This window comes from Caretta caretta, chromosome 1 (genome assembly GCF_965140235.1).
Source record: "Caretta caretta isolate rCarCar2 chromosome 1, rCarCar1.hap1, whole genome shotgun sequence".
In the NCBI taxonomy this organism is placed as follows: domain Eukaryota; kingdom Metazoa; phylum Chordata; order Testudines; family Cheloniidae; genus Caretta; species Caretta caretta.
In genome coordinates, this window is record NC_134206.1 from 37,986,634 (window position 1) to 38,014,499 (window position 27,866).

The following is a 27,866-nucleotide window of genomic DNA, read 5'->3' on the forward strand; positions in this document are numbered from 1 at the left end:
GATCATTTTAGCGGGAGGGGGTGGGGCAAGGGAGTGAAGACCATGACTGGAAAAATTGGGAGCTGCTGTAGAGAAGGAATGCTTAGAGAAGAGTGTGTTAAATATCTCGCTTTTATCACATAAGTATGACTTGGAATTGATTTACAGAAGTCGATGTATAAGAGGAGTTATACCATATCTCCTGCTTAGGTTAAATGGTCTAGATAATACATCGTCCTGCCATGAGTGCAGGTGTGTGTGTGTGTGTCTGTCTGTCTGTCTCTCTCTCTCTCTCTCTCTATATATATATATACACACACACACATATCCTGTCTGCCAAAGTGTTTGCAACCCCTCCCTTCACTATATATATAGTAGTTATAGAAAGTCCTGAAACAGATTACAGCCCATAATTACAAAACACTCTTTTTGTAAGTTGTTTTTATTGCCAAAACAATCTTCGGTTTATTCAATGTTTCACCCGTTAGTCCAAGAAAAAGGTCAGCTTTTTGTGTGTGTTTTCTCCCACAGTTTTTTTGGAATAAATTCCATAATGTAAGGTATAACAAGGGAAGTCTCACCCCCCAAAAAAATCCTGTTGGTAAACTTCTTTGTAAAGATTATTTAAGCAAAACTGTTTTGTTTTGATATTACAAACAGGCTAGGGGTTCTGCTATAGACCATGAACTCAGGAGGAAGAAGCCAATGATGCACTTCTAGAACAAATATCTAAAACACAAGACCTGGGAGTAATGGGGCACTTCAGCTACCCAGACATCTGTTGAAAAAGCAATACAACAAAATGCAAAATCTAGAATTTTAGACTCGATATTGAATAACAGTGAGGAGTTGGTAGGTAAGGTCCCACAGGAAGAAAATCTAAGGGAAAGAGGAGTTCAGGAGAACTGGCAGTATCTCAAGGAGACCATATTAAAGGCACAACAGCAAACTATCCTAATGAGAAGGAAAGAAAGGAAGAATAGTAAGAAGCCAATATGGCTGTATTCGGAGTTCTTTAATGTCTGGAAATCAAAAAGGAATTCTCCAGGAAGTGGAAACAGATTTTTCAGGATGAATACAAAAGAATAGTTAAGTATGGATGGATGGAAAAAATCAGAAAGGTTAAGGCACAAAATGAGTTACACCTATCAAGGGGCACAAAAATCAATAAGAGGAGGTTTTATAAATACATTAGGAGCAAGAGAAAGACAAAATAAAATGTAGGTCCATTACTTAGCAGGGAAGAAGGATTAATAGATGACACCAAGAAGGCTGAGGTGTTCGTCTGTTTTGCTTCAGTCTTCACTAAAAAGGTTAGTTATGACCCGATGCTTAACACAGTACTGGGCAAACTGGTTGAAACTAAATTGTCAGATACATAGATGAACATAATTTGTTGGGGAAGAGTCAACATGGCTTTTGTAAAGGGAAATCATGCCTCACCAATCTACTAGAATTCTTTGAGGGATCAACAAGCATATGGACAAGGGGGAGCCCCAGTGGATATAGTGTACTTAGATTTTCACAAAGCCTTTGACAAGGTCCCTCACCCAAGGCTCTTAATCAAAGTGAGCTGTCATGGGATAAGAGGGAAGGTAATCATGGATTGGTAACTGGTTAAAAGATAGGAAACAAAGAGTAGGAATGGTCAAATTTCAGAATGGAGAGTGGTGGATAGTAGTGTCCACCAGGGGTCTGTACAGTCCTATTTATTCATAAATGATCTGGAAAAAGGGGTAAACAGTGAGGTGGCAATATTTGCAGATGATACAAAACTACTCAAGATTGTTAAGTCCCAGGTAGACTCTGAAGAGCTACGAAAGGACCTCACAGAACTGGGTGACTGGGCAACAAAATGGCAGATGAAATTCATGTTGGCAAATGCAAAATAATTCATATTGGAAAATGTAATCCCAACTATACATATAAAATGATGGGGTCTAAATTAGCTGTTACCACTGAAGAAAGAGATCTTCGAGTCATTGTGCATAGTTCTCTGAAAACATCCATTCAACGTGCAGCAGCAGCAGTCAAAAAAGCTAACAATGTTGGGAATCATTAAGAAAAGGATAGATAAGAAGACAGAAAATATCATATTGCCTCTACATAAATCCATGGTGCACCCATATATTGAATACTGCATGCAGATGTGGTTGCCCCATCTCAAAAAAGATATATTGATATTGGAAAAGGTTCAGAAAACGGCAACAAAAATTATTAGGGGTATGGAATAGCTTCCGTATGAGGAGAGATTAATAAGACTGGGACTTTTCAGCTTGGAAAAGAGAAGACTAAGGGAGGGATATGACTGAGATCTAGAAAACCATGACTGCTGTGCAGAAAGTAAATAAGGAAGTGTTATTTATTCCTTCTCATAACACAAGACCCTAGGGGTCACCCAATGAAATTAATAGGCAGCAGGTTTAAAAAAACTAAGTATTTCTTCACACAACGCACTGTCAACCTGTGGAACTCTTTGCCAGAGGATGTTGTGAATTCCAAGACAGGATTCAAAAAAGAACTAGATAAATTCATGGAGGATTGGTCCATCAATGGGTATTAGCCAGAATGGGAAGGGATGGTGTCCCTAGCCTGTTTCCCAGAAGCTGGGAATGAGAGACAGGGGATGGATCACTTGATGATTACCTGTTCTGTTCATTCCCTCTGGGGCACCTGGCACTGGCCATTGTTGGAAGGCAGGATACTGGGCTAGATGGACCTTTGGTCTGACCCAATATGGCCGTTATGTGTTCTGCCATCTCAGACCAATTCCCATTAGTTTGTTTTAGAGGTTTTTTGCACTGTAGCCCTGCTACTAACAAACGTGAAATGATGGTGCTCTGGTTCAAAACAAAAAAGAGCGCCGCCCCCCCCACACACCCATTTTCAGGTAGGTTCAGACCAATGTTAACATTTTCCATTCAGCCCTGCTCTGAAACATAACTATTCAGTAGTTGCTCTGCCTTCATCTTACTCTGAGTAGGACAGCAGCAAATTCCATTGACACAATTGTACTGTGTAGGATCTGCTGGGTTTTAGAACTCTGACTGTAACAGTGTATGTCAAATAGAAGCAAGATGGCGGCACTGGGCAAGTCACTTAACCTTCAGTCTCTTCACTGCTAAAATGGAGGGTAATCCATAGCTAGCTCACAGGGGTACTGCGAGGCTTAATGGACTCGAAAGTGTTTTCAAAACATTTTGAAGCTTTAAAGTCCTGGAAGTGATAAGTATCAGTTGTAAGCATCCACTTTATTTCAGAGGCTGAAAAAAAATCTATAGAAAGAACAGATCACTATAATATTTGCTGAAGCATTTGGCATAATTTTATGTATTGAATGTAGGTGTTCTAGAAGAGGAATAAAAGTAGGGGAGGTTGTTATTAGCACATTATGACTGATTCAAAACCGTTTTGGATACCGTTGTAATTTGTTTTTATAGAGGAGAGAATCATGTAGCACATTTATGTTTCACATGCAGATTTCTTGTTTAGTCAGCTCTAACTGCTGAAACTATAGCTCCATTTCATATCAAATTGAAGTAGAGCAAAATAGTATCCTAATGAATAGGAGCAAAATTATTCAGAATTTGTTATCCATTGGGAGATTACAAGGTGAGTTTAATGGTGTTATAGATGTCCCTGACTTGAAGTCTGTTTCATTTAAAGTTAATGGATTAAGGATTGGTATTTCCTGGATGTTTCCATAGGGTAGCTCTGAGAATTCACCTGGATCATGTTGTGATACAATAAACTGGAAACCTAAAAAAAATAAAAATAAAAATTGAAATATAGGTCAGAAAAATCTGTGAGAGTTAATATAGATATTTAAACTAACTGTCCCACAGTTAAACTTTGACCTATCATAGTTCTTTTCTCTTTACAATATTCACACATTGTAACTTTTTGTTGAAAAAAATCCGTATAGTGCTGTTTTAAAAGAACAAAGATTAAACTCAGAAACTCAGCACACTTGAACAAACCTGCTTAAAAAGTTCTGTTTGTGTTAGCGAGATGGAGGAAATTAGAATGAACAAAAACAACTTTAGGAAACATACCTTGCTAGCAGTTTTATTCTGTACCATTGTTAAAAAACCAAATGCAAATACAGTCTAATTTTCCAACAATGAAAGCTATTCCCCTTTTCTCCTCCACAAGAATAAACTGTGGGCCAAATTCTACTTTCCCAGTGGAGTAACTCATTAGTAAATCTATAGAAGTCAACAGTTATTCTGGATTTGCACAGTGCAAATGAGAGCAGAATTTGGCCCTTTATTTGTATCTTGGCCTTCTTTTGACTAGTCCCACCACCCTTCTATGAGATGTTGCATATTAATACAGCCCAGACCACTGCATAATGTCTAAATAGAGCATCATTGTGAGAGCTGCTTTGTCAAGATGGCCAATAAACAGAAGAGTGGTTCTTGCCTGACTTAACTAAGGCTTTGTCTACACATAATAGTTTCACAGATTTAACTACAATTGTTTTTAAATCAATTTTGTTAAATCAATGCAAACCCCTGTCGGGGAACACATCAGCTTATAACTGGCTTATATTTATTTAGCTTTGGATTCGCTACCACTTCAGCAACTGTGTTGTCTGTCACTGGAGCAGTGATAGCATAACTGAGATATTTTTACATTGTTTTCTGTGATGACAGCATTACTGTTAATTAAAAATACTCAAGGCTTTTTATTTGCATCCTACAATTATTTTAATATTAGGCATCATTTTTAGCAAATTACATTAAAAAAAACCCACAACCCTGACCTCTTCCAGAATCAGTAGAAAAATCTAATTTTTTATACATCCCATTGCACTAGCCAATGTCTCTTTACTAATGGCTAGATAATGCTGCCAGTACTAAAATGTCCTTGTAATTTCTAAACATTATAGATGACAATTTCCTAACTCAAAAAGTGTTGCAGCCACCACTGGAGGATTCTATATTAGACTTTGTCCTAACAGCTAAAGAGGAACTGATTACCAAACTAAATGTTAATGGTAGCTTAGGTACAAGTGATTATGACTTGATCACATTTATGTTGTGCAAACTGAATAAAATCCAGACCAGTAATATATATATTTGGTGCTTTAATAGGCCAATTTCACAAAGCTGAAAACAATTACAAGTCAAATCAGCTGAGAGGAAAAATTTAAATAGAAAAATTTTAAGATTCTTGGGAATTATTTAAGAACACCTTACTAGATGCTCCAAAAGCCACAATCCCACAACTGAGAAAGAAGGCTATGCTGGTTAAAAAAGAACCAAGTTTAGAGGGGAAGTGAAGACAGCTAAAGAAAATAACATACAACAAATGGAAGAAAGGGAAAGTTGATAGTAAAAAATATAAATCAGAAGTTAGGAATTGTAGAAAATTGATAAGGGAAGCCAAGGGACACAAGGAGAATTCCATGGGCAGCAGAAATAAGGACAAGAAGCGGGGCAGCTTGGGGTCTGGGGAGAGGAGGTGCAGCTGTGGCTGGCCTGGGCTCTGGCCAGCCCAGGGCTCCTCCAAGCAGGTTGGGGGTGGGGTTCAGGGCTCCACTTGACCCAGGGCTCCTCTGGCCCTGGGGAGGGGGTGACTCGGGGCTACTCTGGCCACGTGGGGGGAAAGCGGAACTCGGGGCTCTGGCCACGGGAGGGGGGTATAGGGTCTCGGGGTTCTGGCTGCAGAGGAGGGCAGGGAGTCTCGGGGCTTGTGGATGGAAGGAGCAGAACCAGGGGCTAGCCTCCCTGAAGGGGGTCTCCTCCCCCTACCCATGTAAGTTTGCTTTGGTACCACTGACATTTTGATTAAAAAAACTGAACTATATAAAATTAACATGGCACACATTAGATGGATTAAAAACTGGCTAACTGATAGATCTCAAAATGTAACCATAAACAGAGAGTTGTCACTGAGCAAGTCTGTTTCTCGTGGAGTCCTGCAGGGATTGGTTCTTGGCCCTTCACTATTTAACATAAAATCATCACTGACAAAGTTTATAGATGACACAAAAATTGGGGGAGAGGTAAATAACAAAACGGACAAATCACTGATTCAGAGCAATCTGGATCTCTTGGTAAACTGGGAGCAAGTAAACAATGTGCATTTTAATATGGTTGAATGTAAATGTATATGTCTAGGCACAAAGAATGCAGGCCATATTTACAGGATAGGGGATTTTATTCTGGGAGGTCATGGTGGATAATCAGCTGAACATGAGCTTCCAGTGTGACGCTGTGGCCAAAAGTGTGATTCTGGGATTCATAAAACGGGAATCTCGAGTAGAGCGGTTATTTTACTTCTGTATTTGGCACTGGTGTGACTGCTGCTGAATACTGTGTCCAGTTCTGGTGCCCACAATTCAAGAAGGATGTTGATAAATTAGAGAAGGTTCAGAGAAGAACCACAAGAATGATTAAAGAAAACATGCCTTATAGTGATAGACTCAAGGAATTCAATCTATTTAACTAAACAAAGAGAAGTTTAAAGAGTGACTGGGTTAAAGAGTTACTGCCTGTAAGTACCTCCATGGGGAACAAATATTTAATAATGGGCTTTTCAAGCTAGCAGAGAAAGATATAACATGATCCAATGGTTGGAAGATGAAGACAAATTCAGACTAGAAATAAGGTGTAATTTTTAATGGTGAAAGTAATTAATAGTTGGAACAATTTACCAATGGTCAAGGTGCATTCTCCATCACGGACAATTTTTAAATCAAGATTGGATGTTGTAAAAGATCTATTCTAGGCATTATTTTGGGGGAGATCTGTGGCTTGTGCTCTACAGGAGTTCAGAGTAGATGATCACAATGGTCCCTTCTGGCCTTATCTACAAATAATCAAGAGATCCAACTGACTGAAGACTCTCAGGGATTTCAGACTTTCTCATGCACTTCTAACCTACCAACTGATGCTGTTACAATGTGTTTAGCATATGAAATAAATCATTTATTTTTTAAGGTTGGCTGCCACATGTGACACACCCCTGTTTAAAAATAATTGATTATTTTGGAACTGGGTATGCCAGTTCTAAACATAACCCAGTTAGTGTGTCATGAAAATGTTTTAACATTCACTGGCTTTGTGGAAAATGCTTTACTTTTATAAGGTGCTCTGCAAATTTTTTTCATATGTTAGGGTGAATATTACTATGGAATAATCTGAGAGATGCACTTTTTTGCAAAGTTCATTCCTTTATTCCAGACAAGCTGCTATCAACTTTTGTGATACTTGTAAAATCCCTTGTACTGGAAGTGTTAAGTATGGATATAGCCCAAGTACCACGCACTCTGTGATACCTAAGCCCATACAGAACACAGACACGCCTTTGTCTGGTTGTCAACTCCCACCTAACAACTACAGCCAAGAATATGGTTTATTTAGTCCTAAAATATACTGGGTGCAAGTGCATTACATACATTAGTGATGGAGTCGCATATCAGCAATAAGCCACAATAATAAATTAAAATAAATCTTAGTACATCATCCCAAGAGATTCTGTTTTGTGTATTTTTAGTTTAAAATAGCAGAGTATTCCCTTGAGTCTTTCAAATGGATAGATGGAGTATACAAGAATCTTCCTCACTGGAAAACTTGGAAAGCATAGCTCTTGCATATTTAAAACCAGGCCTTACTTGGATAGTAAGGTATTTGGCCAGAGCCTGTCTTTTTTGTTCTGTGTTTGTACAGTGCCTAGCACAGTTGGGTTCTGGTCCACAATTGGGAAATCCCAGGCACTACTATAATACAAATAAATAACATGCCTGTGAACCAACATATCTGGTAAGTCTAATTTTAGGTTTACTGGCCTGCTAATAGCAGAGAAAAAACATGTAAAAAAAGAGAAACTAAATTACTGCATATAAAACCTGATTGTAAAAAGACACATGCATTACTAATAAAGATGATTCAGAAATTCAATTTAAAAAAGACTAGAGCGATCAGAACTTGTTTGTTTTCTCAAAGATGAGCAATACTGATGTTTGGAGAAATATTAACAAATCAGATCGTAGAAGCAAATGTGTAAATCATAATTGGTTACAGTTGAGTTTAATAAAAAGGATTTGACTTTGAAGAGGCAAATATTTTCTGGAATTCTACATTCCATTTTCCTTTTCAAGTATTAGGTTAAAAATGACTTACACTTTTGATATTCATAACAAAGATTACCAGATCTTGATGATACTGATAAATATACAGATTTCTTGGTGAGTTTGCATGATTGGGAATTAGAAAGAATATTTTTGCCTGGAAGCTAAAGATAGTGGATATGGAAAAAAATAATTGGCACAATAAACATGGAACATAGCTGCAATTTTTAAAGTAATTTTTGAGAGCAAAATTTTATTTGAAGCCATTTACCACAGCTATAGTTGGCACCACTTACCCTGGTAGTTAGCTGATGAGTTGCTTGTTGCAGTTTCTTTCCACTGGCTAATATATCTAAGCACATTAAGTAAACACACATTCAGTTTAAGGTACAATTAATAAAATCCTGAAAATTAAACACAATTTTATTATTTTGGGGAAGTTAACTTTTTGGAAGCTAAAACATTTCCAAGAAGATCAAGGCCACAATAGAGAATAATGGAGGGAGAAGATTTAAAATGGGAGAAGCTGGGGATCATCAGGGCTCTATCATAAAGTCCTTCATAGGGGAAAGAAAACAAACAAAAAAACCCACATACTTACTCTTCAAAGTTAAGTGCATTTGTCCATTGCAACAGTTCATCCACTTCCCATTCCATTACATTGTCTGTTCCTCCTTTCTCAAAAGCATTGACGATGCCTTCTGCACTTCTCTGAATTAAGATTGTAGTGGTAGGGTCCTCTGTTTTGACCCGCAAGCTTCTTGCATGATACCTAATAGTGAAACAAGAATTTGTTATTGCAGGTTGCTTGGAACAGTTATATTTTCTGACGGTAAGGGGCACTATATCCCAACATATTGTCTTATTCTAGCAGAACCAACTAAGGATAACATGGGTGTTCTGTGAACTGAAATATTGTGTACCTTAGTCATTATTAATTGAGATTTAATGGTGACATAGTAAGGAGGGGAAGAGAATCAAGTATGTGTGTACACAATTTAAATATAGATTCTACTATTTTTTTCTTTTATCATTTTAATATCAACTATATTAGAGTTTTTATCCCAAATGATCCTCAAAGCGTTTTACAAAATGATATAACAATTGTGTAGGCATCACCTTCTCAACCACCATATAGAGTGAGTTCTGGGTTTTTTAAACAGTACACCACACCATGCACAACAATTTGTACACTGGATATACAACTGAAACAGAGATCTTCACTTCAGGCACATGAGAGGGTCAAAAAATGACCTAACTCCTAGGAGAAGCTACTTTTATAAATATTTCCCTACCATTTTAAAGCACCTGTCTTGACCCCGTACATTAATTATGTCAGGACTATGCCTATGAGAAGGATAATCTAGTAGTAGCCTAGAATATATGAGAAGAAGAAAACCTGAGTATCCCATTTATGCTTTATATTCTTAGTTCTTGTCTTTGGGAAATTATTCCCCTTTGTTTAGGAAGGAGGATACTTGCAAGAACTACATGGGCCAACTTGCCTCTTCCTCTGAAAAAAATCATCATTCTTCATGCCTGCCCCATCTCCCAGTAATATAGGGAGAAAGAAATCACAAGGAAAAACTGATTTTTGTTGTTAAAGAAAACATTGTTAAACACCACAAACAATCCAACTATTTTAGGCTTATTGAAATTCTTTGGGCATCACACTTTGAAATGATTTGCAAGCTCTTTGTGGTGAGTAATGTTATGATACTACATAAATGGAAGTAACTTTAAAAATTATACTACAAAAACAATTGTGTGTCCCCTTGCCTTTTACGTATAAGAATGTTGTTTGAATTATATCTCAGGTCAGAACGGGACAAAAGCTGAACTTCAACAATTTTCAAAATAGAGCTGTATTTCTTTCTTCTATCTCTGTGGGCTTATTCCTTTCTCTGGCAAATTCCCATTGACTTCAATAGACCTGAAGAAGAGCTCTGTGTAAGCTCGAAAACATGTCTCTCTGACCAACAGAAGTTGGTCCAATAAAAGAGATCACTTCCCCCGCCTTGTCTCTCCAAGAGATGATTTGCCTGAGTAATGAATGAAGGATTTAGCTCATTATTTTTTAAAAGCTCATTACGGTGACCCTGTGACACCCAGAAATAATCTCCTGCTTCATAGACTGTAATTTGGGATCAACTTCTTATCTTGTTTCTTTGGCTGGGGTAAGAGGAACTTTAACATTCCCATTACAGCAGCTTGTTGTGTTGTGCTGCTGAAACTCTGGTGAAAGTGGAGTCATGTTCTCCTCCTCAAAGTGAGGGTAGCATTATGTTAGGCCTGATCTACACTATGAGGTTATGTCCAATTTAGCCGCATTAAATCCGAATTAACCCTGCACGCGTCCACACAACAAAGCCATTTTTTCAACATAAAGGGCTCTTAAAACCGATTTCTGTATTCCTCCTCAACGAGGGGATTAGCACTGAAATCGACATCGCCATTTCGAATTAGGGTTAGTGTGGACGCAATTCGAAGGTATTGGCCTCCTGGAGCTATTCCACAGTGCACAGTTGTGACCGCTCTGGATAGCAATCTGAACTTGGATGCACTGGCCAGCTGTACAGGAAAAGCCCTGGGAACTTTTGAACCTCATTTCCTGTTTGGCCAGGCGAGCTCATCAAAACAGGTGACCATGCAATCCCAGAATCAAAAAGGAGCTCCAGCATGGACCGAACGGGAGGTACAGGATCTGATCGCTGTATGGGGAGAGGAATCCGTGCTATCAGAACTACGTTCCAAAAGACGAAATGCCAAAACATTTCAAAAAATCTCAGAGGCCATGAGGGACAGAGGCTACATCAGGGACACAACACAGTGCCGCATGAAACTTAAGGAGCTCAGACAAGCGTACCAGAAAACCAAAGAATCAAACAGACACTCTGGAACAGAGCTGCAGACATGCCGCTTCTATGCTGAGCTGCATGCAATTCTAGGGGGGGCCGCCACCACTACCCCACCCCTGTCCGTGGACTCCGATGATGGGATATTCTCCGCCACGATGGGGAAGATGAGGAGGAGGAGGGGGACAAGCTTGGGGAGAGCACACAGCACACTGTTCTCCCCGACAGCCAGGATCTTTTTATCACCCTGACTGAAATACCCTCCCAACCCAACGAAGCCGGAGAAGGGACCTCTGGTGAGTGTATCTTTTTAAATATAATACATGTTATAAAAGCAAGCATTTTTTAATGACTAAGTAGCCCTGAGGACTTGGGATGCATTCGTGGCCAGTGCTGCTACTGGAAAAGTCTGTTAACGTGTCTGGGGATGGAGCGGAAATCCTCCAGGAACATCTCCATGAAGCTCTCCTGGAGGTACTCTAAAAGCCTTTGCAGAAGGTTTCTGGGGAGAGCAGCCTTATTCTGTCCTGCATGGTAGGACACTTTACCACGCCATGATAGTAGCAAGTAATCTAGTATCATTGCATGACAAAGCCTGGCAGCATATGGTCCCAGTGTTTGCTGCCATTCAAGCAACATCCCTTCTTTATTTCTCTGTTATCCTCAGGAGAGTGATATTGTTCATGGTAACCTGGTTGAAACAGGGAAATTTAATTAAGGGGACATTCAGAGGTGCCCATTCCTACTGGGCTGTTTGCCTGTGGCTGAAAAGGAATCCTCCCCACAGTTAGCCACGGGGGGTGTGTGGGGCGGGCATTGGCACTGAGCTGTTCGCGTTTGGCTAGCAGGGATCTTTCCTGATATCAGCCAGGAGGTTGGGGGAGGGGAAAAGCGATCATCCCAGAAAATTGGATGGGGGGAGAGGGTTAGTTTGGTTTCTGCTGCTGCACATTAACAGGAAAACTGCAGCACTAAATGGCCAACTTAACGGGCTTTGCTTGGCATGGGAAAGGAAGGGGCTGCTGTTATGAAGGTTGCAGAAGCCGAAAGACTATGGCTTACCATGGCCGCCTGCGCGCCGAATTCTGTTGCCCAGCCCTGCATGTGTGATCTCTAACACCGAAGCCACAGGCACTCAATATAAGATACAAAATGCGACCTTGTACCAAAATCAAATGTGCTATGTAATGTGAATAGTGTTGTTCACCATGAAAGAGTATAGCCATTGTTCTGTAAAATGTATCTTGTTAAATACTTCACTCCCTTTTTTTCCTCCAGCAACTGCAAATGTTTCAAGCCTCCCTCCTCTGTCCCAAAGGCTATCTCAGATAAGGCAGCGAAAAAAACACACGCGCAATGACATGTTCTCTGAGCTCATGCAGTCATCCGGCACTGACAGAGCTCAGCAGAATGTGTGGAGGGACACAACAGCAGAGTACAGGACAGTGGCCGATGAACATGAGGAGAGGTGGCGGCAGGAAGATCAGAGGAGGCATGAGCAACGCTGGGGCTACTGCAGGATCAAATGGACATGCTCTGGCGTCTGGTGGAGGTTCATGAATGGCAGCAAGATCACAGACTGCTGCTGCAGCCCCTGCTTAACCACCCTCCATCCTCCCCAAGTTCCATAGCCTCCTCACCCAGATGCCCAAGAACGTGGGGTGGGAGGCTCCGGGCACCCAACCACTCCACCCCAGTGGACAGCCCAAGCAACAGAAGGCTGGCATTCAACAAGTTTTAAAGTGGTCTTTTCCTTCCCTCCTACCCTCCTCCCACACCCCACCTGGGCTACCTTGTGAGTTATCTCCCTATTTTTATAATCAATTAATAAAGAATACATTTGTTTTAAATGATAGTAACTTTATTTCCTTTGCAAGCAAGCTGTGATCGAAGCGGGGAGGGCGGGTGACTTACAGTGAATTTAGAGGCAACCAAGGGGGCAGGTTTTCATCAAGGAGAAACAACCAAAGTGTCACATAGAACACTGGCCAGTCATGAAACTGGTTTTCAAAGCTTCTCTGATGCGCACTGCTTCCTGCTGTGCTCTTCTAACCGCCCTGGTGTCTGGCTGCGCGTATTCAGTGGCCAGATGATTTGCATCAACCTCCCATCCCACCATAAACATCTCCCCCTTACTCCACAGAGATTGTGGAGCACACAGCAAGCAATAATAACAATGGGAATATTGGTTTCGCTGAGGTCTGAGCAAGTCAGTAAACTGCGCCAGTGACCCTTTAAACATCCAAATGCACACTCTACCACCATTCTGCACTTGCTCAGCCTCTAGTTGAACAGCTCCTTACTACTGTCCAGGGTGCCTGTGTACGTCTTCATGAGCCAGGGCATTAAGGCGCAGGCTGGGTCCCCAAGGATAACTATAGGCATTTCAACATCCCCAACAGTTATTTTCTGGTCTGGGAAGTAAATCCCTTCCTGCAGCCGTTTAAACAGACCAGAGTTCCTGAAGACGCGAGCGTCATGCACCTTTCCCGCCATCCCACGTTGATGTTGGTGAAACGTCCCTTGTGATCCACCAGTTCTTGCAGCACCATTGAAAAGTAGCCCTTGCGGTTTATGTACTGGCTGCCCTGGTGCTCCGGTCCCAAAATAGGGATATGCGTTCTGTCTATAGCCCCACCACAGTTAGGGAATCCCATTGCAGCAAAGCCATCCACTATGACCTGCACATTTCCCAGAGTCACTACCTTTGATAGCAGCAGCTCAATGATTGCATTGGCTACTTGCATCACAGCAACCCCCATAGTAGATTTGCCCACTCCAAATGAATTACCGATTGACCGGCAGCTGTCTGGCGTTGCAAGCTTCCACAGGGCTATTGCCACTCGCTTGTGAACTGTGAGGGCTGCTCTCATCTTGGTATTCTTGTGCTTCAGGGCAGGGGAATGCAAGTCACAAAGTTCCATGAAAGTGCCCTTACGCATGCGAAAGTTTCGGAGCCACTGGGAATCATCCCAGACCTGCAACAGTATGCGGTCCCACCACTCTGTGCTTGTTTCCCGGGCCCAGAATCAGCGTTCCATGGCATAAGCCAGCCCCATTAACACCATGATCTCCAAATTGCGGGGGAACGCAGTTTTAGAGAAAAGTGTGTTCATGTCCTCATCACCGCACTGCCATCGCCTCTTCGCCTGGTTTTTCAGGTGCTGGTTCTGCATACACTGCACGATAATATGCGAAGTGTTTACAATGGTCATAACTGCTGCGGTGAGCTGAACGGGCTCCATGCTTGCTGTGCTATGGTGTTTGCTCCTGCTCGGGCAATCCAGGGAAAAGGGTGCAAAATGATTGTTTGCTGTTGCTCTGACGGAGGGAGGGGCGACTGACCACATGGCTTACAGGGTTGGCTTACAGGGAATTAAAATCAACAAAGGGGGTGGCTTTACAAGAAACAGAATGGACCCCTCAAGGATAGAACTCAAAATTGGGTTTAGCAGGCCGTTGATTTCACGGAGGGAGGGTGGAGAAAATGAGTACAAAACAAATCATAGAATCATAGAATATCAGGGTTGGAAGGAACCTCAGGAGGTCATCTAGTCCAACCCCCTGCTCAAAGCAGGACCAATCCCCAATTAAATCATCCCAGCCAGGGCTTTGTCAAGCCTGACCTTAAAAACTTCTAAGGAAGGCGATTCTACCACCTCTCCAGGTAATGCATTCCAGTGTTTCACCACCCTCCTAGCGAAAAAGTTTTTCCTAATATCCAACCTAAACCTCCCCCACTGCAACTTGAGACCATTACTCCTTGTCCTGTCCTCTTCTACCACTGAGAATAGTCTAGAACCGTCCTCTCTGGAACCACCTCTCAGGTAGTTGAAAGCAGCTATCAAATCCCCCCTCATTCTTCTCTTCTGCAGACTAAACAATCCCAGTTCCCTCAGCCTCTCCTCATAACTCATGTGTTCCAGACCCCTAATCATTTTTGTTGCCCTTCGCTGGACTCTCTCCAATTTATCCACATCCTTCTTGTAGTGTGGGGCCCAAAACTGGACACAGTACTCCAGATGAGGCCTCACCAATGTCGAATAAAGGGGAACGATCACGTCCCTCGATCTGCTCGCTATGCCCCTACTTATACGTCCCAAAATGCCATTGGCCTTCTTGGCAACAAGGGCACACTGCTGACTCATATCCAGCTTCTCGTCCACTGTCACCCCTAGGTCCTTTTCCGCAGAACTGCTGCCTAGCCGTTCGGTCCCTAGTCTGTAGCTGTGCATTGGGTTCTTCCGTCCTAAGTGCAGGACCCTGCACTTATCCTTATTGAACCTCATCAGATTTCTTTTGGCCCAATCCTCCAATTTGTCTAGGTCCCTCTGTATCCTATCCCTGCCCTCCAGTGTATCTACCACTCCTCCCAGTTTAGTATCATCCGCAAATTTGCTGAGGGTGCAATCCACACCATCCTCCAGATCATTTATGAAGATATTGAACAAAACCGGCCCCAGGACCGACCCCTGGGGCACTCCACTTGATACCGGCTGCCAACTAGACATGGAGCCATTGATCACTACCCGTTGAGCCCGACAATCTAGCCAACTTTCTACCCACCTTATAGTGCATTCATCCAGCCCATACTTCTTTAACTTGCTGACAAGAATACTGTGGGAGACCCTGTCAAAAGCTTTGCTAAAGTCAAGAAACAATACATCCACTGCTTTCCCTTCATCCACAGAACCAGTAATCTCATCATAGAAGGCGATTAGATTAGTCAGGCATGACCTTCCCTTGGTGAATCCATGCTGACTGTTCCTGATCACTTTCCTCTCGTGTAAGTGCTTCAGGATTGATTCCTTGAGGACCTGCTCCATGATTTTTCTGGGGACTGAAGTGAGGCTGACTGGCCTGTAGTTCCCAGGATCCTCCTTCTTCCCTTTTTTAAAGATTGGCACTACATTAGCCTTTTTCCAGTCATCTGGGACTTCCCCCGTTCGCCACGAGTTTTCAAAGATAATGGCCAATGGCTCTGCAATCACAACCATCAATTCCTTTAGCACTCTCGGATGCAACTTGTCCAGCCCCATGGACTTGTGCACGTCCAGCTTTTCTAAATAGTCCCTAACCACCTCTTTCTCCACAGAGGGCTGGCCATCTACTCCCCATGTTGTGATGCCCAGCGCAGCAGTCTGGGAGCTGACCTTGTTAGTGAAGACAGAGGCAAAAAAAGCATTGAGTACATTAGCTTTTTCCACATCCTCCGTCACTAGGTTGCCTCCCTCATTCATTAAGGGGCCCACACTTTCCTTGGCTTTCTTCTTGTTGCGAATATACCTGAAGAAACCCTTCTTGTTACTCTTGACATCTCTTGCTAGCTGCAGCTCCAGGTGCGATTTGGCCCTCCTGATTTCATTCCTACATGCCCGAGCAATATTTTTATACTCTTCCCTGGTCATATGTCCAACCTTCCACTTCTTGTAAGTTTCTTTTTTATGTTTTAGATCCGCTAGGATTTCACCATTAAGCCAAGCTGGTCGCCTGCCATATTTACTATTCTTTCGACACATCGGGATGGTTTGTCCCTGTAACCTCAACAGGGATTCCTTGAAATACAGCCAGCTCTCCTGGACTCCTTTCCCCTTCATGTTAGTCCCCCAGGGGATCCTACCCATCCGTTCCCTGAGGGAGTCGAAGTCTGCTTTCCTGAAGTCCAGGGTCCGTATCCTGCTGCTTACCTTTCTTCCCTGTGTCAGGATCCTGAACTCAACCAACTCATGGTCACTGCCTCCCAGATTCCCATCCACTTTTGCTTCCCCCACTAATTCTTCCCGGTTTGTGAGCAGCAGGTCAAGAAAAGTTCCCCCCCAGTTGGCTCCTCTAGCACTTGCACCAGGAAATTGTCCCCTACGCTTTCCAAAAACTTCCTGGATCTGGTCTATTTCTTGTTTTGATCCACTTCATCTATCATTATACATCTTGCTGGCAGCAGACTGTGCAGTACGACCGCTAGCCATCGTCATCTCCTGGGTGCTCGGTAGAAGACGGTGCAGTATGACTGCTGGTCATCGTCATCTCCTGGGTGCTGATTAAAAGTGCACTGCTGGTAGGACTGAATCACCATGAGACGAAACTTAAAAGGGAAATGACCTGGCTGAGTCACTCCCATGTTTGCCCAGGTGTCCCTGACCTCATCGAGGTCAGTTAAAAGAGCACCCTGGACTATATCGACTACCAGTCATACTGCACTGTCTGCTGCCAAAAGGCAATAAACTGCTGCTGTGTAGCAATGCAGTACCGCGTCTGCCAGCACCCAGAAAACATACGGTGTCAGTGAGCTGAGCGGGCTCCATGCTTGCCATGGTATGGCGTCTGCACGGGTAACCCAGAAAAGCGATTGTCTGCCATTGCTTTCACGGAGGGAGGGAGGGCGTGACGATATGTACTCAGAACCACCCGTGACAATGTTTTAGCCCCATCAGGCATTGGGATTTCTACCCAGAATTCAAATGGGTGGCGGAGACTGCGGGAACTGTGCTACCCACAGTGCAACACTCCGGAGGTCGACGGTTGCCTCGGTACTGTGGACCCAGCCGACTACATGCACTTAGAGCATTTGTGTGGGAGGGACACACAATCGACTGTATAAAAACGCTTTGTACAAAACCAACTTCTATAAATTCGACCTAATTTCGTAGTGTAGACAAGGCCTTAGATGTGATGAGGTGGGTACTGCATTACAATATAGACGTATGTGAGCTTAATTCTGATGAATCTGTGTTAAGCCAATGTGTTTGGAACTGGTGATGTGCAGCACAATACTGTTATCCCTCTCGAAAAAGCCAATAAGGACTTGTATAAATCTATGGCCTATGTTATGGAGGAAGTCAGGCTAGTGGAGCTGATCATAGAGATTTCTCTGACCCTTAGAATCTGTGAATATGTTCCCATTTAAAAGTCATACCTCTGGATGCTATATTTTTTCTAATAAATTAAGTTTGTAGTAATCTTTAAAATAAAATGAATGTCCAGTTAAATGACATCCAGTGGTATGCCTCTTTGGTGATGGAGGCACTTGGGATTGCAATTGTGTACTTTTTACACATGCCCACCTGATCCTGAAACAACGGTTAATGCCAAGGAATAATTTGTTTTCTCTCTTCAGAAAATAGACTATAAAATTTGGCCTACTCAAGCGGGGTTATAAAAATGTTGATATCTATTTGGCTTGAGAGCCACAACTTTTCTTCCATTGTGTTAGCATTAGAGATGATTGCTCTATCTGCCTTCCTACCTATTTAACATGGTTCAATATAGATGTTAAATCATATAGCGGAGATTTTGTGGGATTCCACTGGTCAGGACTTTGGAGGTGGATAAACAATTGCCCATAAGTAGCTATTGGTTTGGAAGGACCTAAAAGGAAGGACCTGAGTTATTTCAGGGTGTGACCTTCCAACCCTGCACGTTCTTAGAGGCTGGACTAGAGAGTTTAGTGATCAGCAGTAACAAATGTCAGAGAGGTCCAACAGGATGACCATGGATGATCTTCCCTTATCTATGGCCCAAAGAATGTCATTAATAGAGCAACAAGTGATGTGTCTGTATTGTGGCCTGGTCTGAAGCCTGACTGAGATGGATCCAGGATTCTGGCAATTGATAGGACCCATTGGAGACTGTGTTTTGCTAGTTTCTTAATTAGTTTGCTTAGAAAAGGAGGCTAGACGCTGGCCATAGCTGCGAGGTCATGAGTGTCGAGCAATGTTTTTTTGGTTCTGGTTAGACTATTGCCCTTCTTAGGCTGCATGGTAGATTTCTCTTATTAAATGAAGTATTGGCAATCTCGGTTAGGAATGCTCTGTGGTATTCCATACAAACCTACCATATAGCAACAGCAGTTGTCCTTGTCACAGATGGTGACCCTGCTTGCACTCAGTGATTCAATGACTATTGTTTGTGTGTATAGGTTGGTGTCTTAGAATGAAGATGTTATGTTTCTGATCTTGTTCTCAGCTTGCTCCTGGTGGCTTATACAGCCATTCCAGATATGGGTGATCTTCTCTGGGAAATAAGATGAAAATTCCTGGGGGCAGGAGGTGCTATATTCTAGAGATGATGGGGGCAGTGATCTACAAGCAGAAGAGGAAGCTGCCTATATGTGGAGTTCCTCTTTTCTGAATAGAACTGGGAAGAACTATCACCCTCTGTGATGCTGTCTTTCTCTATGCTCCCAGATATTTATGCGGAAATCCACATGGGAGATAGTACAGCCCAAGGTCACATCACCTCCTTCTGCGTTGCCTCCACAGCCGCCACTGCATAGCTGCAGAGGGATCTAGCCAATAAAATAATAGCTCCTGCAGGAGCTATCCAGTCTCAGATATAGAAGAGGCAATATCCTGCTGCCCCAAATGGAACTAGCTCCATTTGGAAGTTCAACAGGACTTGGTAGTGATATACAACTTCATTACTTATAACACAGTTACATGGTGTTTTAAGATAATTTAGCCATGAAAGCTAATGATTTCTGAAAAGACCCATGACCAGAATACCACTCTAATCATGCCCAGAAACATAAGTCTGAAAATTGCATCAACTCACATTTTTGTCATCCATTCAATTTTTCTCCTTTTTCTTCTCTGGTCAATGTCTTGTTTCCTCTTCAGCTTAGAGTAATGGAATTCCTTTTCCTTTGTGTTGTCCTCAGCAGTTACAGGATCTATGGTCCTCCAAAACTACTGGCAAATGTGATGTATTGTTTGGACTAGTTTCACAAAAAAACCATTACTGATTTTCTTCCCCACTACACCCCTGGCCATGTCTTCTCATTTATAAACCCCATGATTGATCCTTTACATTGAGAATCATTAAAGACTTACCACTTGCCTGTTTTGCTTATCTGTTCAGCATAAGATACATTATCTTATCGGTAACTTGAGAGACACAAGGTTAAACATGCAAGGAGTATACTTTCTCTTCCAAACATTAATTCAATGGTAATTGTGCCTTGCCTTAGTAAATTTTTGCATAAAAAGAGTGCTGATTCTTAAATTGCTGATAATCTGTTTAATATAGTGAAGAGAAAAATCTCATGGATAACATACTGAGAAGTAATATAATAATCACACAAATAATGGCCAAACACAGATTAGGTTTCTCTGAGAAGCTCCAGAACTATTACTCAGAGGCTACCACCCGACAGGCTTAAAGGAATAGGCATAGGGATAGATGTAATAGGGAAGAGGGCGGAAGTAAGCAGCATGGTTTTATGCCTAGAATAAGAGAACGTGAGTCAGAAGTTTGATTCCTATTCCCTACACCACCACTGACTCTCTGTGACCTATGCAAGTCACTTAACTTCTTTGCCCCTCAGTTTCCTCATTTGTAAAATAGAGATAGTAACATTTGCCCACTTTTGTAAAGTACTTGGAGATCTTTGGGTGAAAGGTGTCGCTATGTATATGCAAAGTCTTATTATTATGGAAGGAAAAGGTTACCTATATCTCCGTAACTGTTGTTCTTCAAGATGTGTTGCATATGTCCTTTCCACTGTAGGTGTGTGCACACCTCGTGCACAAATGTCGGAAATTTTTCCCCCCCAGCAGTACCCATTGGGGTGGCTCAAATGCCCTCCTGTTGCTGTGCATGACTGCACGCTGATGTAAGAGGGCGGAGCTGCTCCTGACCTCCCTCGGTTCCTTCATACTGGATGTACTCTGATATAGAGGGGAAGGTGGATGGCTCACGGAATAGACATGTGCCACACAGCTCAAAGAACAACTGTAATAGAAAGGTAGGTAACCGTTTCTTCTTTGAGTGACTGCACATGTCAATTCCACTTGTGTTGCTTGGTAACGATCTGCTCAGCTGATCTGCCAGTGTGCTCTGCTTCCCTGGAAGGAAAACAGTTTTGAGGTGAATCGAGTTGGTTATACAGAAGACCCAGAGGGGAACTGCCTCCTTGCAGAGCTGGGTTGACCATGCCCCTCCTTGATTGTTTATATAAAATATAATCACTGAATTGTCTGTCATATTATACATACCTTCCCCGCATATGTAGGGGAGGAAGGTTGAGCAGGATAGACGTACTGCTTTTAACTCCCTGACATTTATGTGAGCCTCTAGGTCCTGAGATGACCAGAGTCCTTGAGTCTTCAGGGATCCAATATGAGCCCCCAAACCTAGAGATGATGCGTGCGTGGCTAGAGTGAGTGTTGGCAGCGTGGGAAGGAAGGGAATGCCCACACAAACTTTTAGAGGGTCTGTTCACCAATCCAGAGACAACAGGACTAGCTCTGGCACTTGACCCACCTTATCCAAGTGGTGACAATTTGGGGCAAATAATAATGCTAGCTATGTCTGTAGTATCCTGAGTCGCAGTCTGGTGTATTGCACTACATAGATACATGCTGCCATGTGACCTAACAGGCGGAGGAACCTGCATGCTGTTGTGAGCGGTAAGCTTTCATTTGAAGTACTAGGTTCTGAATGGTTTCAAACCTGTTTTGTGGAGTCGAGGACTGCTCCAATGAATTCTATTGTCTGTACAGGCCTCAGTATTGATTTTTCTCTGCTCCCTAAGAGCTCCAGAGCACTGAATACAGATAGAGCAGTGGATATGCTGGAGAGGACCTGAGATTCTGATTGACCTCTGATCAACCAATCATCCAGGTATGAGAACTTATGGACACATAATTTTTGAAGATGACCTGCTACCATTGTCATGCACTTTGTGAATACCTGAGGAGCAGCTGCCAGGCGGAACAGACATACTGTGAACTGATACTGTCAACCATTCACCCCAAACCTGAGAAACTTTCTATGGTTGGGACATATTGTGCTATGGAAGTAAGCATCCCTCAAGTCGAGGGCATCATACCAGTCTCCTTATTCCAGAGAAAGAATAATTGTCACTGGGGTAACCAGGCGGAATTTTATTTTCTTCTGCAATTTGTTCAACTCTCTTACATCTAAGATGAGCCTGAGGCCTCCTTTGACTTGGGGATCAGGGAATAATGGGAATAAAAGCCTTGTCCTCTGAGGTCCAACAGTACTTCCTCTATGGCCCTGTCTGAAGAAGAGATTGAACCTCCCACTGAAGGGCAATCTTGCGAGAGTGGTCCCTGAAGAGGGATGGGATGGGGGTGAAGGGTTGAAGTAAATTGGATGGCATACCCTCAATCCACCACGCTTAAGACCCACTGGTCTAATGTTATATGGGTTCAGGCACTTAGGAAGTGGGAAAAGTGATTGGTAAGTAAAAAAGGAGGAACAGACGGAAATGAGGAGACTGGTATACTGTCTTCAACAACCTCATCAAAATGCCTGCTTGGAAGAGGCGGCTGGACAGGATGAGCTAAAGGTGTGAAGAAGTGGAGTAAGTTAGAATAATAGGATTAGAGAAGACTTCTGATGATGTCACATTGAATGATTCATGTCATTATGCAGTGTATTAGAAATTATTTAAATGTTGTAATGCTGTGTATCATATCCAAAAAGGAATTCTATTCATTAGTGCAGCCCTGTGGTTGCTCTAACTTGCAAGCTCAGACTCAGGACAGGGAAGACAGAAAGGTGGCTTAGACCTGCCTTTACCTCCACAAACCTTCAGATACCAAATAATCCAGCCCTAAATCATCTCATGATTGATACTTGAAATGGAGTTTTCTTTTCATAGTCATTCTTGGGGTCCAAATAATTCCCTGAATAACTAATTAAATTCTGTAATTACTCTGTGTTATGTTTGTACAAACCTTTCACCTTTAAAAATATTACCAATTATTTCCAAAAGAATTTAACAAGACATAATTTTAACATAACATAATTTCAATATTTTTTATATTTCAAGCTATACATTGTATTAGAGAAAAGTACATTGACTCCTCTCACAGATTTTTAATCCAAACAAAATTATACCTTAATATGGAGAAGTATGAAATTGTATTTTAATATTTAAGTATTATATTGTACTTTAATAAACAGGTTTATTTCATACCCAGCACATGATCTTGTAGTACGGTACTTATGGTAATTCAATCACATTCTATTTATTATGTTGTTCAGTGACCTGGTGATGAGGAACATGTTATAAATAAATGATGATGATAGTATTATAACATCTCACAGGGAGTGACTATTGCCATAGGTCATTATTTCAAATGGAAATAAAGATCCCATACATTATGAAGTGATCCATATAGTGAGTGAAATTAAATCTCTATAATGTGTAGGTTATGTAAGAAAAAGAAGTTAACATTTTAAAGAAAAAATGTAAATGCTATTCTTTGCTTACTCTGATCGAAAGAAGTCTCCAACCATTATTCTCCACACGCTTGTACCAGCCATTACGGTCATCTTTCCAAATCTGTCCATGAATAGCCTCTGGCAGCAGCTGTTTGTATGCTGGCTTTGTATAATCTTTAGGGCTATTAGCACACATATCCACGATGGGTCTATGAGTGAATATTTTGTAATATATACTTGGAGGATATTTAGTCTGTAAAGAAATATCACACTTGAAAGTGAGAGATCCAGTTAGTGACAGTGTCTGTTATAAACAAAAAGAAAAGGAGTACTTGTGGCACCTTAGAGATTAACCAATTTATTTGAGCATAAGCTTTCGTGAGCTACAGCTCACTTCATCGGATGCGCTGTAGCTCACAAAAGCTTATGCTCAAATAAATTGGTTAGTCCCTAAAGTGCCACAAGTACTCCTTTTCTATTTGCGAATACAGACTAACATGGCTGTTACTCTGAAACCTGTTATAAACAAATGTTCCTACGTTTTAAAAAATTGTCAGATTAATACCTTGTCTAACCCTATTGACATAAACGGGTTTACAAAAGCCATGAAACAGTTCCTTTACCCATTTCAATATAGCTTAACACCATACAGGATAGGCTGAAATTAGATTTGATTGGCTGATTACAATTCTGAGTGAAATTAAAGATCCAGTCCTCAACTCCGTAAAATCAGTGGGAGTTTTTCCATTGACTCTAAGTGAGTGCAAGGTCTTTGGTGTGTTGTCACAAGCATACACAACATTTATGGGCATTTATTGTTTCTTTTATAATGTTTATTTTTCTGAACTGAATGAGGGAAGTTTATTGGGAAGAGAAAAAATATTTTTAAATGAAAAGTTAAGCGTGCACAGTAACTATAACAGAGACTGTGAATCTGTATTTGTGGGTTTTACTTCCAGATAAACTGCAAACTCTTTGTGTGAATTTAGTAAGTCATATAACCTTTCTTTTAATCAGTTTTCCTGTCCGTAAAATAGAGATAATAATTTACCTCTCTCTCAGATGCCTATTCTGAGGATTAGTTAGTCTGAAAAGCAATTTGGCAACCTTAGATAAAAGGTGCTAGGTACATGCAAATTAATACTTTTACGTAATGGACCTTACTGATGATCTAAAGATGAGAAAATACATTAATAAATTAGATTATAACCTGTAATAATTTCTGCAGTGAAACTAATTTTGCTGTGTGGATGGCTAAATAGATTTTAAAGAACTGAGAGGGTTTTTTTATTGGTTTGGTTTCAAGCAACCCACTCTCTCAGTCAGAGGTGCTGTAATTTCATTGACAAGTCCTGGTCCATCTGGTATGTTCTCAGTTGAAATATATAGATGAGCAGCCTTGTTTCCATAGTCTAAATCTCTTAGTAGTAAATAGATGAGAAAGGGAAAAATTCTGTCTAACCCATGATTTTTCTTTCTAGAACTCCTAAATGCCCATTGTGAAGACTGACATGGAGGGGATGGAGAAAAACTGACAACCTGTGAGGGAGTTAAAGAACTTTTAAAGAGGAGTAATAGGTAATTGATGCATACATTCTCTCCCTGTGCTAATATTACTTTTTAGATGGAAAATGTTATGATGCAAGATAATCGTGTGTGTGTCTCTAGCATGAGAGATGGAAACCTAGAAATATAAGGTCATATTGGACTGTCTTGTAAATATATTGCAAATACTACAGCTTAAAATGTTAGGACAGTTCTGATTAAAATAACCATTTTTCAAATTTATATTTTGTCATGGTGCCAATGTTTGGTAAGTAAAGGAAAGAATATGTTGGCTCCATAATTCCAATCTAAAAACTTCATCCACCTCCATGTTTACTTTCACTGAACCGGATAATCCTGTAAGGAATAAATCAGCTCAGGACCTTGAGCGCTACACTGTGCCTTCCACCAGAGAGCAAACTGTTTTATTAATATCATATGTCATCAAGGTGAGGTTTACTAATGTTGTATTATTCATAAGTTGTTATTAGCCAGGGAAGAGTAGGTCAGGAGCAGAAACCAAATAATTACAGGGTAGAAGTCTGCCAAATACAATTTACTACAAATTGTTAGCCAGACAGCAGGGAAGAATGTTAGCAATAAATCACAAAAAGAAAAGGAGTACTTGTGACACCTTAGAGACTAACCAATTTATTTGAGCATAAGCTTTCATGAGCTACAGCTCACTTCACTACTCTAAAACCTAGCAATAAATCAGCTTCTCTCCAGCTATTTCAAGTGCTGTAGCAATAGATTTACAATCCTGTATTAGATATTTTGAAAGCAGGAGACTCTTACACAGGGCTTGTGCTATTCCAGAGTGACTGTTCAGCTGTATAATACCAATAGGCAAATACTTAAGGCCAAAATCTAAGCAGACTCTTGGGTCAAAATTTTCAATTAAGTCACTTAAATAAAGTCTTGGGGTGAAATTCTGGTCCCATTGAAACCACTGGAAAAACTCCCCTTGACATCAGTAAGGCCAGGACTGCACCCCTGCACCTCCATAGCAGCGAGAGCACCCACAAATCCAACTGAAAAGTCAGATCAATTAGTCAGATGCTTAAGAATGGATTTAGGAAGCTAATTTCAGGAACCCTGGTTAAAAAATACTAACCTTGCTAGTTTGTTAGAATACAATTAATATAAGTCCATTAAGTTGTGATTACCTATAGAATGAATGTCAATATTTCAATATTCTTTAAAATGCTACTTACACCACCTAGTCTGAATCGGATATAAACACCTGCTGCAGCATCTAGTAACTCTGCCTGCAAGAAGAAAAAGACATTAATCCACGAAGCTTCCATAGTCCTGAGAAATCAAGACAGAAAGATACAGTAATGGACAGTTAAATAACTTAGCTTGTCATACATAAAGATGTGTTTAGATTCTTCTCTGACATAAGTCCAATATCATATTAATAGGGATGCACACAATATAAATAGGTTGATATTTTATTCTTATGGAAGTGCCATGTTTTCTAGATGAAAAAGACTTTCATCTATAAATTGAAGTATGTAAAAAGTTTAAAAGGCAGAATAATGGGCCTCATTCTGCTCTCTGCAGTATAGTGTGGACATCATACTGTGGCATGCAAGAAGCAAACAAGTAAAGGTGGGAGAGCAATGGCTTTCATTAAATTTTCTCCATATGTACTTAAGATATCCATCACCATAGCATCTGAGGACAAGAAAAAATAAGTAGGGTTCACAGAATGATGTCTATAATTGACTCTCTTCCTCGCTTCTTCATTATATTACTGTTTTTTGTTTAATTGTTTTTTTAGGGTGAGGGAGGAGATTTTCTCTTTCACTTTTGTTCTTGTTTTAGTATTTCTTCCAAGGAGAAATAAGGCATTTATATGGATAATGCGAATATTCGGAGTGACAACAATAAATATTTTTTTAAAGTAAGCAAGAGTTCTGGAAGCGATAAAAAACTCTCATACATCTGACCACAAGTCAGCCTCTAGCTATTGAGGGAGAGGAAGAAACTTTCCTGAGGGTTGGGTTTTTCTATAACTGCCTACTGCACTTTTTTTTGCACATCCACTCAAGCATTAGATACTGGTCTAGATGGGCCACTGTTTTTATCCAGTCAGCATTTCATATGTGACTAATTCCTTGGGGCAATTTATTGCACAAAGGTTTTTGTAGAAAGATGATTTTTACAACATGCTCTGAAAATAAGCAGGCTTGGCCTGAAACAGTATGAGTCAGATTGGACCTGAAATGCCTTTTACCATCTGTTAGCTATTAAATGGCCTCTCTATATGAAATGAGTTGGTGTCCTCAATTCCTAGAAAACAACTGACTTCTATGGGCTCAGCCTTCTCCTTTCCTTTTTCCCTCTAATTCTAGCTTGGATATGCTTTTACTTTTGTTATTTACTGATACTTTCTTTTGTAACTACTATATATTTCTTTTCTGGCACATAGTTTCGGTTGTGTTCAATCCACAAAGTATCCTACATCAGTAAATCTTGGAATTCAAATGATGGAACAGTCAAAAACTGTATTTGATTTATAATGCTGTAATGATCCTTGTCTCCCAATACTATGCCCCAAATAAACGACAGTGAGACAAACTAAAATTAAAACACTAACACCCTGAACTATATTGTACAGTATGTGTGTAACATGTACACAGATATAGCAATGAAAATACATCAGTAAATACAGCGCTTACCTCTCTAGGGTCAATGCATTTCATCAGAAGATGAGGGTCCCCAACTCCTCTAAAGCCTATCAGTTCTTTGTAGTATCGAAAGACTCGGACATTCTGTAGAGAAGTATAAATATACCAAGAAAAACTATTGTCCCTGGAGTTTTTCCAGATTTTGAACATAGTTATGACACTATTCAGGGTTTCCCCATGCCAAATCACACAGAATTTAGGACAGTGTGGGGCACAATCCATCAAATGGCCTCACAGAGTTAAACTTGTGCCTGGTGTACTCATCCCAGCCCTTAAGAGTGAAGTTAATAGCGTTACAGCACTGCTGAATTCAGTCAAATGTGTGTAACAAAGTGCATATTTGAAAAAATAAGTTTATATTGTTTGTTTTGGTATTAAGTCAGAGTGAGTTAAAAGTGAGAGAGCTTTCAGAGAAAGAAATGCATATAGATACAAATTAAAGAATGGAATTGCTGCCATATACTAGGGGAAATTTTAAAGGAGAGCATCTAAATCTCCTAATTTACCATAGTTACC

General features: G+C 41.0%; 1 protein-coding gene across 3 annotated transcripts in view; it reads right to left on the reverse strand.

Annotated features, from left to right (window-relative positions):
* Positions 1-403: 403 nt before the first annotated feature.
* Positions 404-27,866, reverse strand: part of C1H11orf65 (chromosome 1 C11orf65 homolog) — a 35,553-nt gene continuing 8,090 nt past the window's right edge. For all 3 annotated transcript variants that reach the window (XM_048844705.2, XM_048844712.2, XM_075127198.1), the window contains exons 3-9: positions 27,342-27,434; positions 25,869-25,922; positions 23,156-23,359; positions 19,465-19,598; positions 8,661-8,831; positions 8,356-8,411; positions 404-3,738 (exon numbers count right to left, since the gene is read on the reverse strand). In XM_048844705.2, coding sequence (XP_048700662.1) covers positions 3,560-3,738; positions 8,356-8,411; positions 8,661-8,831; positions 19,465-19,598; positions 23,156-23,359; positions 25,869-25,922; positions 27,342-27,434 — 891 coding nt within the window. In that variant the 3' untranslated portion in view covers positions 404-3,559. The remainder of the gene's footprint in view (positions 3,739-8,355; positions 8,412-8,660; positions 8,832-19,464; positions 19,599-23,155; positions 23,360-25,868; positions 25,923-27,341; positions 27,435-27,866) is intronic.